A 17,016-nucleotide genomic window follows, 5' to 3' on the forward strand; every position below is an offset into this window, starting at 1 on the left:
TACTGCGTGAAGCTAAAGAGTTGTTTGTTAAAATGGAACATAATGGTTGTTTGCCAAATGATGTCACTTACAACACTATTATCCGAGGATTTATTGGACAACACAAGTGCTATGAGGCATTAATACTGGTTGAGGAAATGGTTCAAAGGGGTTTTTCAGCAGATGCATCCAATTCTTCCTTGGTCATAGATATACTTTCAACTAAAGGACAAGATCCTGCTCTCCAAGAAATGATAAAGAAGTTCATGCCCAAAGATGGTCATGGAATCCAAGAGATTGAGTAAAGTGCCTAAGCTGTGAAGGTAAAGCTGCACACATATTGTAACATATATTATTAGGTGAAGCTCTCTTTGTTTTTGGTTTTTTTTTTTTTTTGCTATATATTGGCATGGGCTTATACTTCTCCATCAACTATTTCGGACTTGTTGCTACATGACTTTGCAACATTATTTTCACATGTAGATTCTTGTAGACTATTTGTTACCTCTCTCTCTGCAGTATTTTAAGTCACATCTTACAAATTCAAGTAGATTCTTTTTCAGTCCCCTGAATTATGTAGAAGTGGTCATTTCTTAGGGATTTAGGACAAATGACAGCCAGTGGTAATTTTGGAGATTTCTTTCTTAGGTATGTGGTCATCAACTAGTTCACTGAAGGAGAATTTATGGTATTAGTAGTGTAAATGATTAAATATCTCTGAATGTGGTGTTAGAAGAGGCATAACTGTTGTAGTATGCTAAATTAGTTACAAATTACAATAATGGTTGGTGTTTGTGCTCTATGAGATTTATACAAAGCTTGAGAGGCTTTACATCATACATAAGATTGTCATTGTTAAATGGAAGGAAAATAAATAAATAAATAAAAAGATCAATGAATGAACCATTAAGAAGTTGATACTTTTCCCAGTAGTGGGTGAGGCAATTCTTGCCTTGTTCGAATGCCTATTGTTGATTTATAATTTCCATTTATGTATCTTGTGCATAATGCCTCATAATTCTTTCACCTCGTCAAAATTTTTGATTCCCCTCTTTTGAAGGGTCATATCGCTGCTGTCGCTCTAAGCAACCCCACTCACATATCTCGGTGCTGACATAATTCAATGGCAACAGAAAATTCTTGTTGAATTGCCAAGTGTTCCTTTTCTTCTAAGCTATTTCAAATACGATATTATTTTTATATTATTCTATGGGTATTTATTAGCACGCTATATATTCTTGTGTTGATTGTGATGACTATCAGAAGTTCATTCATGTTTTTGCTCCAATTAAAGGTCATGTATTGGTAAATGGTAATTGACTTGATCAAATAGAGTATCAGCGTGCTCTACAAAGCTAAAGCAAACGGGCTCTTAAGGATCAGGTTTGGACTCATCGATCTAGTTTTAATTTGCACCCCCATTCTGATAATGGTGCAGGGACTTCGTTAAAGGACCCAGGTGCTGATTATGGAGATTATTCAAATCCTTGATGGAGTTTTAAAGGCTATATCATCTTGGATTGGGAAGGATTCCTCGTGGAATCTAGGAATTTGTGAAGTACCTACAACTGCAGGAGCTTGATCTTTGCTGTTTGTTTCCTCATACAAGGCAAGTGTCTAAGCTTAATTCCTCATCATTACATCCCAATGGTAGCAACCTTTTTCAGCACCACAAGCATCAAATTATTCTTTTTTTTATTTGAGTAAATTTCACATACACTAACCTCCCTTGAGGTTTCTGACAATTTCAAATTCGGCTTTTGTGATTTTTAAATGACTTATGACACTGTTGTGTTAATGGAAAGCATTTTTTTTTATAACTATTTTGCTTGTAGTCATAATGTTATATAAAATTCATTTTTATCGTCAAATTCAATAAATTTTGAGAAGACAAATATGCCTTGAATATCTCACTCAATTTATCAGCCAAAGCCATCCATCACAAACCCGGAAAAGCTTTGTTTCATCTATTTGTTTGAATTCCTAAATCTATATGTATGTGTACATAGATATATATTTGAAACTATAGTATGAGTCTTGTTTTGTTATAGTTTGATGGATATCTTGTAAATTCATTAGTTACTAAATTTTCAACTTTCAGCTACAGTTTGAAAAATTCGTCACAGAAGAGTGTCACTAATTGTAAGTTTTTGCGACAATTTATAAAACCGTGACAAAAAAATCACTAATTGTCAATTTTTAGTGTCTTGCAAAAAATTGTCATAAAAAATTATTTTTAGCAACGATTTTTAGATGTAATTTTACAGTTTTAATTTTAAGAAACTTCTGTTTTAAAAGTGAATGTTTTAATTGTCAATAATATTATGTTACTAATGCCTGCATTTAGGAAATGATTTAAACTTTTTATATGATTCATTACATCAATTAAAGGTATATTCCTCTATTTGCAAAACTTATTTTAAAACCTTTAATTTTTAAAATAAATATAAACCATCAATATTAGAAAGAATAGTGCAAGAGTAACCACATTTGGGTACCATCTATTGTGACACCTCGCAGGGTACCATCTATTGTGACACCTCACATGACACTAATTAAACATCTGATGGGTCCCACCTTTCATTTAGAAAGCACCATTACTAATATTTTGTAGAGTTCATCACATGATATGGTTAATGTATGAGGTGTCATTACTATAACATTACTATATGTGATCATTAATGTGGTCACCACATTACTATATCAAAAAGAGTAATGTTCAGGATGACATTCAAGGTTAAGACAATATTTTTTCAAATTATCATCATTTAGTGATATAGCGATCCCGGGTTTTACCCTTGTTATACCGTGATCCGGACATGTGTCCGTGGATGTTGGTAGTTGTTTATTATTTTGTTTACATTCTTTTTACTTCGTAATTGAGTTATAGGATGTGTTGGGCAGGTTTGTTATAGGTTGGTTGAGTTTAGAAACCAAAACTAGTTGCCCAGATTTTGGCCTGTACGCTCGAGCGTGGGTTTTGGCGCTCGAGCGGAGATTACACCCATTCAGTATTTTCTTGTGCAGCGTTGTACGCTCGGGCGTGGGATTGGCCGCTCGAGCGGGGTTGTCTGAGTGCCGCTCGAGCGTAGAGTTGGAAGCTCGAGCGGAGGCCTGGTTCTGTATAGATGCTGGAATAGTGCATCCGGCGCTCGAGCGGAAGTTTGGACGCTCGAGCGGGAGTCTGTGAGTGACGCTCGAGTGGGGTGTTTTACGCTCGAGCAGGAGACTGGGTTTAAGTCCCGAAATTGTGACTTTTTAAATCACTTTTTGCTTTCTCTTCTCTCTCTTACTTTCCCAGAATCACCATTGTTGAGCCTCTCACTCTAGACTCTACCTTCTCTCTAGGTTTTGATCTAGTAGGAGTGATTTGCTCACCTTTGGCCTTTACAAAAAAGTTGTTGATCGTCGAGGGCTTTATTTTAATCTGAAAATCTCGGGTTTTAGAGCACGTTGAGTTTTGTCGTCTTCTCCTTTGGGACTCCGAATTTGAGGTAGGGATATCCTACTCCTCTCTATGGATTTTGTCTTTAAATTTTAGTATTTTGAGATGTTGGGTTTGGTTGGGTAAATTTTGTGAAAGTTTAGGCTTTTTGTATAATTTACAAAAGTTGGGGTTTTATTCATAATAAACCTAGATGCATGTTTGGCATAGAGGAATGGAATAAATGTAGAATCATTGATGAAAATGGGACCTAAGGGTTGAAATGTCAATTATGGTAAACAACCTAATTACATTGTTTGGTTAATTGAGTTAATTAATCGTGAAAAGGGAGTTATGAAATGGAAATGTTGAGATTGGGAATGTATGGGGTTAAAGGGTGTAGTTGAATTATTCATCACTCACCGAATTGAAATGTTGATAATTATCCATTTGTGCATTTATTTTCTGTTTAGAAATATCTGCTTTGGGCTATCGGTGGAGGATAGTCGTGATTGTTGTAGACAATGCATGATGATTAGGCAAACAGAAACTAATCAATGGAATGTGTCATGGAACTTGACGGTTGATAGAATACATTAACTGTATGTATTGAGTGATTGTATATAGAACCATTGTGTTTGTATACGTTATGTGTAGAGGAGGAGATGGGGGATGTACTCCGCGGTTTAGGGGAAGATGGGGGATGTACCTCTAAACCGGATAGTGTTGGGAGAAGATAGGGGATGAACTCCGTAGATACAGCTCATATGCTTGTCTAGAGAAGTGAAGATAGAGCTCATATGCTTATCTTTGTGAAGTGTGGCTATAGCTTATATGCTTATCTGTAGATATGGTTGTTATACATATCTGTTGTAGAATGTGGATATAGCTTATTTGCTTATCTGAGAATGTGGATATTGTTATTATACATATCTGTTGAGAATGTGGTTAGTGCTTATATGCCTATCCGTTGAAAAAGGGAAAATGAAAGGAAACTTGGACTCGTAAGTCGTATGACATAAATATGTGATTTATGTGATTGTATCAGTGTTGACCATCTATCAATTGCTAATATTTTAGTCATTGTTCATGGTTGGTTTAGTATATTTCTACTGGGCTGTGGCTCACCCTATATGGGAATATCATTTTCAGGTACAGGTAGCATGCCACCTCCAAGGACATAGCTTGGGAGGCTAGAGGCGGACCTGCTTTTGTCGCTTTACTTTTTTTGATGTATTACATGTAAATTCAAGCCAAGGGCTTAACGTGTATGAGTTAGTACTCTTTTGTTGTAACCAAGTGTTAACTTGGAAAGCTGTAAGCCCATAGGGCATTTGCTTTTGTTGTTAACATGTTATACTTCTGTAATGAAACACTGATGTATATAAGAATGTGGTTATTTCATATGTCAACGAATGTCTTATTTGAAGGGTTTATTGTTGTTATTTTGAGGGCGTTACAAGTGATTTACTTTTTGAAGTTATATAGAGAACCAAAATTATCTGTATATTTGCAATTGCGAAAACTACTCCTATCTCATTACTTCTGAGTTTATCAATTTTATTTCAACTGCTGATTTTGTTTTGATGTGTACACTGTATAAAATGTATATAAAAAAATAGGGCTTTTTTTTTACACGGGGCCTTGGGCAAGCATGTAAGTTGCTTTAGGGTTGAGGTGCTATAGTATTTTTTCTTCTCTGATTAGTTGTTGTAAATGCAACACAACACCCAAAAAATATACATATACACATATATGCTTAACCCCTTAAACAATACCAATCAATAACTCCTTGTTCTATGCATTCTTCTCTAGAATCCTCATTGAAATTTTTTCAGCCATTGGTTGTTAGAATATATGTTAGGATCATTCTAATATTTGTTTCCTTATTTAGATTTTATTTTGATTCCTTAATTAGTGCCTTAGGACTTGCTTATTCTATTAGCTGTTATTTCCTTATTCTATTATTTCCTTATTTTGTGCCTCCAAGGCTTCCATTGTAAGCTACCTATTATCAATATAAAAGGAAGTGATTGTCTAATCATTCTCTAAGTTAGTTTTCTCTCAGGCAAAACCCTAAACCCGTCACCCACACAGCCAGCCACCACCATCAATACACCACCCGACCACCACCCGTCAATACTTAACCTGTTCCAGACCCTATCGGCTCCAGCAGAAGGCCTCCAGCTGCTGTTCCAGACCTATTGAGCTCTTCCGACATTTCTCTAGGTGGTTTCGGACCAGCCGACACCCATCCTAGGGTTTTTTCGGCTCAAACCGACAGCCTTCTGGGTATCTTCAGGCTTCTTCCATGGTCTGGTAGCTGCTTTGGACTTCCCTCTGGTCTTCTCCTATGTGTTTCGAACTCTCTGCGATAACGTCCAAGTGTTTCTTGACATCATATGTCCTGATAACACTCCTTGGCTCATCCTCTTTATTACTACTATGTTATTTTTTATTGTGGTTGAACCTAAGACTACTATTTTGATTGAAGTTTTACCCTCTTTTTTTTTACCATTTTATTTATTGTTTGGAGTGGTAAATGACCCCATTAACCTAAGTGTTATACTCCCATAGTAGTTTGTGTTTGAGATTGCTTGCCCATTCCATTCCCTCTTTCCATTATTGTGATTAGTGCTGTGTTTTTGGTTAAGATAGTAGCATAAACATGGCTGACCCATCTAGTGAATCCACTACTTCTCACCTATTTAAAGGGGAGAGTCCTATTCTAGTTATAACTACTACTTCTAAGAACCTGAACCCTAGCCTCAAAATCACGACCTCTCCTCTCTGTTTAATGGTCAAAATTACCTTGCATGGTCTCAGTGTCTTGACACTTTTTTTGAAGAGTAAGGGGAAGATGAGATATGTTGATGGGTGAATTCAAGCACAAGATATTATTGATCCTAGCTATGATCAATGGGAGATTACCAAGCCTTTGATCATGGGGTGGCTCATTCATTCCATAGTCCTTGAGATTAGTGAATGTTATTTATCCATAGAGACTGCCCAGGATGTTTGGGAGCCAGTAGCTGCTACATGTTCCCGGAAGGGGAATTTTTCTCAGTCATTTGAGTTTTGCCAGTCTATTGAGCACTCAGTATAGGGGGAGCAAACAGTTCTTCAATAGTACACCTTTTTGACTAATGGTTGGAAACAGCTAGATCATCTCTTGGATTACAAGCCTATTTGCACAATTGACTCAGTTGGTTACCGGAAGTTTCTTGCTCAGGAGAGAGTCTTCAAGTTCCTGGAAGGCCTCAATGTGGAGTTTGACCGGGTCTGGAGTCGTGTCCTTGGCATGGATGTTCTTCCATCTCTTCAGGAGGCCTTTGCTTATGTCCAGAATAAAGAGAGTCGTCGTTCTGCTATGTTACCACCGACTTCTATAGACCGTTTAGCATTACTTTTTGCACCTTCTCAGGATAGGGCTGGTTTGTCACTTCCTTCTTCTCATCCTTCCAGGAAGGATAATTTGTTCTGTGATTACTGTTGCTAGCCAAGGCATACCCGTGAGACTTGTTAGAAGCTTCATGGGACTCCATCAGGGGGTCAAGGAGATCGCTTTGGTCGTTGAGGCGGGCATTCTAATCAGTCGAGAGGACGTGGGTCTCACTCTCGTGCTCATCAGTCTAGTGCGTAGAGACACATGATTTAGCTCTGGTCATGCAGACTTCTGATCTCGTCTCTGGTATGTCATCTTTTTGAGTTTGAAGATGCTCTGTGCAATCTGCTTGATTGTCGGTCTCCTATTCCTCAAGGTGCATCTTCTACTTCTTTTTCGTTTGCCCGTTCAGGTAACTTAGCTTCATCTTCTAGTGCCTTTTCATTCCATAAGGCCTTGCCATGGATTATTGATTCTGGTGTCTCAGATCATATGTCTAGGTCTTCTGATCTCTTCTTAGACTATACACCAGCCTCTGGTCAAGATAGAGTTAGGATTGCTGATGATACTATTTCTTGTCTTCAGAAAAGGCTTAGTCCATACCACCCCTTCTTTGCCTTTGTCTTTTGTTTTACATGTTCCTAATTTTTTTGTTAACCTATTGTCATTGAGTCATCTTACTAGAGATTTGAATTGTAGTGTAACTTTTTTCGTTGATTCTTGTTTTTTTCAAGACCTTATCACGAAGAAGACGATTGGCAGTGATGGAATAGAAAATGGTCTCTATATCCTAGATCAGACTTACCAGTAGGCTCATCATTCCATCTAGTCTCCATCTACCAAGAAAGATTTTTGGTTGTGGCATCGACGTCTAGGACATCCACCTTTTCTATTACTTAGACATTTATTTTCTTTTGTTTTTATCAAAAATAAAGTCTCTGAGTTTTATTGTGAGTCCTGCCTACTTGGCAAACAACATTGAGCCTCTTTTGCTCCTAGTAATAATAAAAGTTCAGTTCTTTTTTGTTTATTCAAATGTTTGGGGTCCCTCTCGTGTAATGTCGATGAAAGGTTGTCAATGGTTTGTTACTTTTATAGATGGTTGCTCTTGTGCTACTTGGGTGTACCTCATGAAAGAAAAAATATAGCTATTGTGGTGAAGCTGCTTTCTGGTACCTTGTTTCATCCCTCATTTTCTTTTCTTTTTTTTGTTGATTTATTTGGTATACAATGTTGTACTCCTTAGAAGAGTATCCCGAGAATTACGGGCAGTTCACTCAAATGTGTGTAGATCGCTTTTTGATGTGGCAAATAGGACTGTGGAAAGAGAGCCAGCGGTCAGCTCTGGCGAAGTTTGTTCTGATGTACGAGGAGCAGAGGGCAAATATATCAAAGCTAAGGTGTCTGAACATAAGGGTTAGCAGAGGTAAGAGAATCTGCAGAATTTGTAGGATAAAAGATTTTGAGTGTTTTATAAAAAAATGGAAGGAATAGAAAGCAGCCAGTATCAAACCCCCCTTGGGTACCGAATGTCAAGGACACTGGCGGTCAGTGGATATAAGCGGAGTTACCGTGGTCGTGGGCGGCGTATGTTCGCTGACGGTACGTTCAGAATATTCCGCGTTATATTAAGAAGACTAAGAGTGGAGTAAGGAAGTTGCAGTTGTACGATGAACAATTAAGGGACGTTAAATTTGATAATAAAAGTGTGGTGAGATTGCTTAATGATATTGAGTTGGGTAATAAGAGATGTGACCGTCAATCAGACAAGATCGTGGTTAAGGGTATAAAATTAATTAGGAATGTTCAATTGGGACAAGATGCCAAAGACGAAGCTGTGGTCCACCACATGTTGTTTTTCATCATAAGTGATAATAGTCCGTCAGATTCTGTTCCCACACCTGACAAGATATTTTTTGGAGTTGGCGAGGGTAATCCTGAGACCTGGATTGTTGATCCTGACCAGTCCAACCGGTTTCGGATGCTAATGAAAATGAGATTCAAGCTCGTTGGTGGCAAAGACAAAGAGTACATTCGTCACGGGATAAAAGTTGTGGACCGGTTCTTCCCAGTTGATGTTTGGACGGACTACAAAGATACGCTGTTGAGAAATGTTGGAAGTATTCAAAAGGGTGCCATATATTTAGCGGCTGCTACTGTTAGTGGAAAAAAATGCAAAATTACTTTAAGGAGTCAAATGTACTTTAAAACTGTTTAGAATTGTATTTTCTAAGTCTATTTTTATTTCTAATGTTCAGGTTAATAGAGGTGGACGATATAAAAACTGGTGTTGTTGAAGATGTTTCAGCAAGTGATTTCAGTTGTATTGAACTTGCGTTTTCTAATTTATTTTCTCAATTGAGGTTAAGATACAAACAAAAAAGTATTAAGGTTGATAAAATATTCCCCCTTTGCGCACCCAATGCCAGTGGGTTGGTTAGAGTAAATGTTTATGATCGGAGGTTAGACGGTAATGGCAGTCTGTAGGCGTGGCTTATTTTCCCAGTGGATTGTCAATGCGAGTTAGTCTATTATGGGAATGGTTATTGTTCAATTAACGACAAACAGGTGCCATGGATGGTGAAGTATCGACTTGAAAATTCGAATATTAAAAGGGGGATACATATTGTAAAATGAAGGGGTATCTGAAGTATTCTACGAGTGACATGCCAGAAGATTCGCAAATGAGGGCCCTCTCTATTGTTGTGTTATCTAAAGAATATACTAATGATAATGTTGATGTTTGGCATTGTCCTCCAACGAAGGCCATTCTGATTCTGACACGGACCAAGTCTGTTGGTTTACCGGAGAGGCGAAGAGATTTATTGTTAGAAAGTTTTGGAGAAAGTGGTTTAGTTATTCATGAACGCAAAGGTCGTCTGAGTTTGTCAGAGATTGATGTACGCAAAGGTGGTGATGACACTAGTGATGTTGATCCTGGTCCGTCGATTTCAGAGGCTGGTGTTAGCAAAGAGGACCTCTAGCAAAGAACAACTCTTAGAACGTCAAAAAGTGATATACACACATTTGAGTGAACTGCCCGTAATTTTCAGGACACTCTTCTAAGGAGTAGAACATTGTATACCACATATATCAACAAAACAAACAAAAAGAAAAGGAGGGACGAAACAAGGTACCAGAAAGTAACTTCACCACAATAGCTATCCCACTGCAAAAGCATATTCCTCTCTACCATAAAATATTTTCTGATACCAAATATATAGCAAAACTGGCCCGCGTGTAAGGACGAAGATTCTCCATTCAAAATAATTCAAACACATTTATTTTCCCGCCTTTGCTTTATGCCTATCATTCTGACAGCATCATATCTTTACAACCACGCAAACCACCAGAAAAGCGACACGTGTATAGCACTATCTTGCAAAGGAATCAAAAGTACTCATACCACTCACACCTGGGCCTGGGTGTGACTTCCTTTTAACTACATCCATACACATGTCCATAAGTACATCAATGGACGGCCCAGATCAGCGGGAGGGGTGGCGCTGGTAATATTAATACAGCGCCCCCTAGTCACACCACTCACACCATTCAGACCAGGTTTTTTAACTAACAGGGAGGCCTTGTATGGCTGGTGTGAGTTCACTGTTTACCACTACAAAATGCCTCAACAAGCCTCTTTTCGTTTTTATGTCAAGAATGTTTTCCTCACCTACCCACAATGCCTATGCCCAAAAGAACAGCTCTTAGAACTCCTCCAATCCCTTCTCCAACTAGCCTATCAACCATACTACATACTTGTCGCAAGAGAGCTCCACGAAGGCGGAAACCCTCACCTCCATGCCATGGTTCAATGCACGAAGAAGATCCAAACCTCCAACCCGAGATTTTTCGATCTCACTGGAACCAACGGCAGAATCTATCATCCAAATATAGAAAAACTCCACTCGCCAACAGCAAGTCGACAGTATATACAGAAAGGGGGCGAGTTCGTCGAATGGGGAGAATTTCATCTAAGGGGAAAAGTCCTTAGAAAAACAAAGACGAACTCTGGAGGGGAATACTTGGAGAAGCAGAAACGGAGGAACAATTCTTTGCACTCTGTAAAGAAAGATGTCCCACTAATTACGTCACAAAATACCCCAAATTAAAAACATTTTCGAGGGATCATTACAAAAGAGAGAGGCCGCTATATACTAGCCCTTTTAATTCATTTCCTTTCTTTAATGAAGAAATAAAAAAATGGGCAGAAGATAATATTTGGTTTGTAAGTTGAAATTTCGTTCAGTACGAATTATGTCAAAATTGTTGTCTCTCCGTTTGGAGGGAAGATGACTTCCTTAGATTTGGGATACACAAAAATAATATCAACAATTTATATACTGACAAAGAACTCTCCTCTTCTGATAACAGGAGCCAGAACAAAGACCCATCCGTCCAATCTCCTTCTACCTCGAAGGACCCTTAAGAACAGGCAAAACCGCCTGGGCCAGAAGCCTTGGACGACACAATTACTTCTCCGGCAGAATAAGCTTTAAGGACTATGACCAAGACGCCGTCTACAATGTCATAGACGACATCAAATACTCGACAGTCCCTACCGAATTAATGAAGAATTTAGTAGGCTGCCAGAGAGATTTTCATATATTTGTTAAGTTCCAACCAGATCTCACTATTAGTGGAGGAGTTCCTTGTATTATATTAACTAATGGGGACAGTAGTTGGTTAGATGCAATGTCTCCAAAAATGAGAGAATGGTTTGATGTTAATGTGTTTTCTCTGTGTTTCAAAACTTCCATAAGATGGTTAGTACCTATTGGGGTAGTTGTCAAAGTATTGCGTTCTGATAATGGGGGATGAGTACATTGATTATAGGTTGGAAAAATATTTTTCCACTCATGGCATTATCCATCAAATATCTTGCACTAACACTCCTCAACAGAATGGGGTTGCCAAGCGCAAGAATTGTTATCTGCTTGATATGGCTTGTTGTATGTACTTTTCTATGGGTGTACCTCTGGCCTATTGGGCCGAGGTTGTTCTCACTGCTGCATATCTCATTAACCATCTTCTTACACAAGTTTTACAAAAAAGGGTACCTCTTCAAATTCTCTTAGATTCTGAGTCTCTGTTTTCCATTCCTCTAAAAATCTTTGGCTGTGTGTTTTGTTCACAATCATTTTCCTTCTCGGGATAAGTTGGATTCTCGTTCTCTTAAGTGTGTGTTCTTAGGTTATTCTCCTACTCAAAAGGGGTACAAGTGTTATCATCCTCCCTCTCGTAAATGGTTTGTGTCCATGGATATCACCTTCTTTGAGTCTTAATCCTATTTCTTGTCCCGTCCAGTGTCCTAGTCATCTCTTCAGAGGGAGTCTTGGAGTAAAGAGAGTCCTGTTGCTTCTATTATTCTTGACCCAATCTCGCCACCAGCGGTACTTGTTCTTGCTCTTATTGTTCTTGGCCCAGTAGCTCCTCCGGTGGTACCTATTACTAGTAATACAGAATCTGATGTTGCCAATAACAGAGAAGGGCAAGTCTATGTCAGGGATAAAGAAAGACAGAAAGTTACTAGGATACAAGAAACCATTTCTGATCAATCACTGCCATCTCCTTCTCTTGATGAAGGTCTAGGTAACCCTGAAACTCCAGATATTACTACCTTTGAGTCTGAGCCTACTGATCTTGATATACCCATTGCCAAGAGAAAGGGTGTGAGATCTTGTATTCATCATCCTATTTCTAATTTTGTGTCTTATTCTCATTTGTCCTCTTCATATGAAGCCTTTGTGTTAAAAATTTCCTCTGTTAGTATACCTAATCATTTTAAAGATGCTCGTACTATTCCTGACCTGAGTGGAAACTGGCCATGGTGGAGGAAATGAAAGCACTTCATAAAAATGACTCTTGGGATTTGACTGAGTTACCTAAGGGCAAACGAATTGTGGGATGCAAATGGGTGTATACTGTGAAGCACAAGGCAGATGGTTCAATTGGGCGGTATAAGGCTCGACTTATGGCAAAGGATTTCACTCAAACCTATGGAGTGGATTACCAAGAGACATTTGCTCATGTTGCAAAGATGAATTTAGTCAGAGTATTTCTCTCCAACAGTTAATTTGGATTGGCCACTTCATCAGTTTGATGTGAAGAATGCTTTCCTACATGGTGACCTAGAAGAGGAGGTGTGTATGAACATTTTTCAAACTAAGGGTAAGGTGTGTTGACTTCGGAAGTCATTATATGGCCTCAAACAGCCCCCTAGGGCTTGGTTTGAGAGATTCACTCAAGCAATGCTAAAATATGGCGTCAAACAGAGTCAGGCTGATCATATTTTGTTTGTTAAACATTCCTTTCATGGTAAGGCTACAGCTCTCATTGTATATGTAGATGACATAGTACTTACAGGAGATGATCTTGAGGAAATCCCTTTGTTGAAGCAGTATTTGGCCTGTGAGTTTGAAATCAAAGACTTGGAAAACTTGAAGTACTTTCTGGAGATTGAAGTGGCTAGGTCCAAAGATGGGATTTTCATTTGTCAGAGAAAATATGTCCTTGAGTTGTTAAAGGAAACATGGATGCTTGGAAGTAAAGCCTGTGACACACCACTAGAACCTAATCAGAAATTTTGTGATGATAGTGAGGGAGCAGCCGTTGATAGGGGGAGTTATCAGAGACTAGTGGGTAAGCCTATTTACTTATCCCATTCTCATCCTAATATTGTTGTTGCCGTTAATGTGGTTAGCTAGTTTATGCATGCTCCTCATGAAATACATTTGGCGGCAGTTATGAGAATTTTGAAATACTTGAAATCTTGTCCTAAAAAAGGTCTTTATTTTTCCAAGCATGATCATCTTAGTGTGGAAGCTTATACGGATATTGATTAGGTAGGATCAGTAACTGATAAGAGGTTTACTTCAGGGTATTATACCTTTGTTGGAGGCAATTTGGTTACTTGGAGAAGTAAGAAACAGGATGTGGTTGTCAGGTCTAGTGCAGAAGTTGAGTTTAGAGCTATGGCACAACGTGTGTGTGAGCTCTTCTGGATCAAGTTGTTATTTCGTGATCTGGGAATTGACCATAAAGACTCCATACGGCTATATTGTGATAATAAGGCTGCCATCAACATAGCTCACAATCCGGTTCAACATAACAGGACAAAGCATGTTGAGATTGATCGTCACTTCATCAAAGAGAAGCTCACAAGTGGCATAATATGTACTGCTTTTTGAAGTCTGGTGAACAACTTGCAGATATCCTCACCAAGGGAGTTGGAAGTAAACCATTTCATGATATTCTTAGCAAGCTGGGCATGCGAGATATCTTTGTACCAGCTTGAGAGGGAGTGTTAGAATATATGTTGAGATCATTCTATTATTTGTTTTGTTATTTAGATTATATTTTGATATCTTAATTAGTGCCTTAGGACTTTCTTATTCTATTATCTGTTATGCCTCCAAGGCTTCCATTGTATGCTACCCATTATCAATATAAAAGGGGGGGGGATTGTCTAATCATTCTCTAAGTTTTCTCTCAAACAAACATTGGTCACTAATCAGTTATCAGTGAGGCCAATTATCTCAATAGCAAAGATGGACAACCCTCTTAAGTTTTCTCTCAAACAAACATTGGTCACTAATCACTTATCAGTGAGGCCAATTATCTCAATAGCAAAGATGGACACCCCTCTTGTCTAAGATAGCAAGTTACCAATATCAAAGAAAGATTGAAGTGAAGGTGAAGAAATAAATAATAAAAATTTATACAAAATATATTGTACTAATATATAAATATATTGAATTTGAATGTAATAATGAGAAATCATACACATACATTTTTACATGCATGTGTAGGATAGGTATAGACGTGTGATCAGGGAAGAGAAAAAGAAATGTAGTTGAGGAAGAGAGGATGAAGAAAAGACACTGACCTATTTTAGTCCAAAGACTAAACTCACTATTGACATGAGGCACATCATTCAACTACCATTTGCCACACTACACATGTATTGTCTGTTGGATTCCTTCAAGATGCTTGCCCCTGCAATGCTTACAGTAGAGGTACCCCGACCCCAATGTAGGAGATCTATGAAGGCACCCATTGAATTTTCACCTTGAAGCAAAGATTATCCATGCTCGTACTTTATTGAATAGTTACCGTTATGGAAATGCATGGAGAATACCTTACGGTGAATTCCTATGGCTTTGGTTCATGATAGATGTCGTAACTGAAAGGAGTTTTTTATTTTTATTTTTTTAGACAGTGTAATTGGAAGGAGTTATATGAGACGTTAGAGAATTATGAGTGGGTGTAAATTTCAGGATGATATTAATTTTTCCAAAGTAATTAATATGGATTCATTTTTAGCATGACATAGCTTCAAAATGAGGTCTATGCTTTATATATTAGTGTAGATATATATGTTTCTTTTGGTTGATTTCATAATTTAGTTGTTCTGTTTGGTTGTTTGTACATTGAGAGGGATTAAATGATGAGTGGTGTAGATGATTTTAGTCTTCACCACTCTAATTTGGATTGTTTGAACATCAATTTTGTGACTTTGGTACAGATTGTTCAGTAAATTTGGTTTGGATGTCTTAGCTAAATAATGAATTTTTATTGTGTCATTAGAAATTGAATAAAATATTGCATTCATATTGTTCATAGTTTTGAATCAGAGATAAATTTTATTAGGTCATTAGAAATTGAATAAAATGTCGCCAAGTGGTCGTGGCTTTGAATAAATTAAAAGTTGATTGTCACACAACTCACAAAAGTCTAGCACACTATTATTTGAACTAATTGGTACATGAGGCATGGATTTGGTTGATTAGTTCTGTTGGGAACCGTTGTACTGCAAGGTTCAATTCCAATTTCTCCTTTACTTTGGCCATTGTTGTTATGATTATAATGGGGTGAATGGTTGCCGTTTTATACTTTGTGGGAACTTGAAAGAAACATGACCTATATGTCCTTTGTTTTTCTTGGGCTATTAGAACCTTTACTACATAAATTATGTTTTGAATTCAATTATTTGACATATCGTTTGGGTTATTCAGGTTTGACCGTGACTGGAAAAAAATTGAAGATTTTGTTGGTTCAAAGACAGTGATTCAGGTGCTTATATCATCATGTTGTGAAGTCTATACTGACTTTCTTATTTTTAAATTGAAGATGTCATTATATGAATTTGTTGATTAACCGATTAATGTAAAAATTGTTGGGATTTGATTGAGTATTAATGAAGCTCGTGACTCTCTTTGAAATGTTCTGGGGTTCTTTTTATCTGTTTCTTTTTTTTTCTGTTTTCTTTTAGGTAATTGATACACTCAATACATTGCACGTTTAGTTCGCATCATCCTTACGTTAATTTGATTATTTTTTCTTCGAATCTTTATCGACTTACATGGCATCTTCTATATTCATGGAACTAAGCTCCATTGACTATCTTTATCTTTACCCTGTATTTCTTATTCCTATGCATGAGCTTAACCAATATTGACAGCTTTCCATTCAAGCTAGACAGTCAGTGATTGCGGTTTCTCTATTATACTTCATCTATTGCCTCATGCCACCATTAGTGCATTTTCTTTGTTTATTTATTTGTGTTTGGTACTTTGCACTTGTTTACCTTTACAGACCTTACAGTATTATTTATTATGTCCTTAACAACTTTGAATAGGCTACACATGTAAGTGGTTTTATGTCATGCAATAAAACACCTCACATTAGTAATTTAGTTGTTTCTCTTTTACTATGGAGTTCACTCAGTGAATTTTAGTCTATGCTTGTGTGTTGCCTCTGGTACAGTTTAGGTGTTTCCTTGTCGTTCTGGATTTTTAATAGCTTATGTAGGTATTAGGCAACCAGTTATGGCCTGTTCCGACATAGGGTAAGACAATGGTACCTTAGCATGGTGCATGTTGTGGTAGCTTATTGTTGCATGGGTCTACTGGACAGTCTGGGCAATAAAGTAAATAGTTGCCACCATGCTGTGTTGTTCGGTTGAGGGTGGCTTTCGCATTCTAATTACAGTGTTATAGATAAGACACATTTAAGAGTAAATATCGGAGAAATGGGAAATGGTAAAAGTAATTGTAAATGTATGGAATGCAAGTGAGTGCAAGTGAGAAATATGCCCAATGCAAACTGATTTGCAATTACTTTCTCTAATCCCCATTTATCTGGTAGTTCCACCCCATTTAAACTTCTTCTGTCCATCAACTGATTAGTTCTTAAGTGGGAAGTTTTAGTCCAAGAATCAGCATGA

The 17,016-nt window shown here is 37.7% G+C and overlaps 1 protein-coding gene across 1 annotated transcript; it reads left to right on the forward strand.

Moving 5' to 3' along the window:
* Positions 1-6,347: 6,347 nt before the first annotated feature.
* LOC114286528 (uncharacterized) lies at positions 6,348-6,902 on the forward strand. Its single transcript, XM_082890103.1, has 2 exons — positions 6,348-6,503; positions 6,564-6,902. The coding sequence occupies exons 1-2, from the start codon at positions 6,348-6,350 to the stop codon at positions 6,900-6,902; spliced, it is 495 nt and encodes a 164-aa protein (XP_082746229.1).
* The last annotated feature ends 10,114 nt before the right edge of the window (positions 6,903-17,016 follow it).

This window comes from Camellia sinensis, chromosome 10 (genome assembly GCF_055761805.1).
Source record: "Camellia sinensis isolate YWXY chromosome 10, ASM5576180v1, whole genome shotgun sequence".
NCBI lineage: Eukaryota > Viridiplantae > Streptophyta > Magnoliopsida > Ericales > Theaceae > Camellia > Camellia sinensis.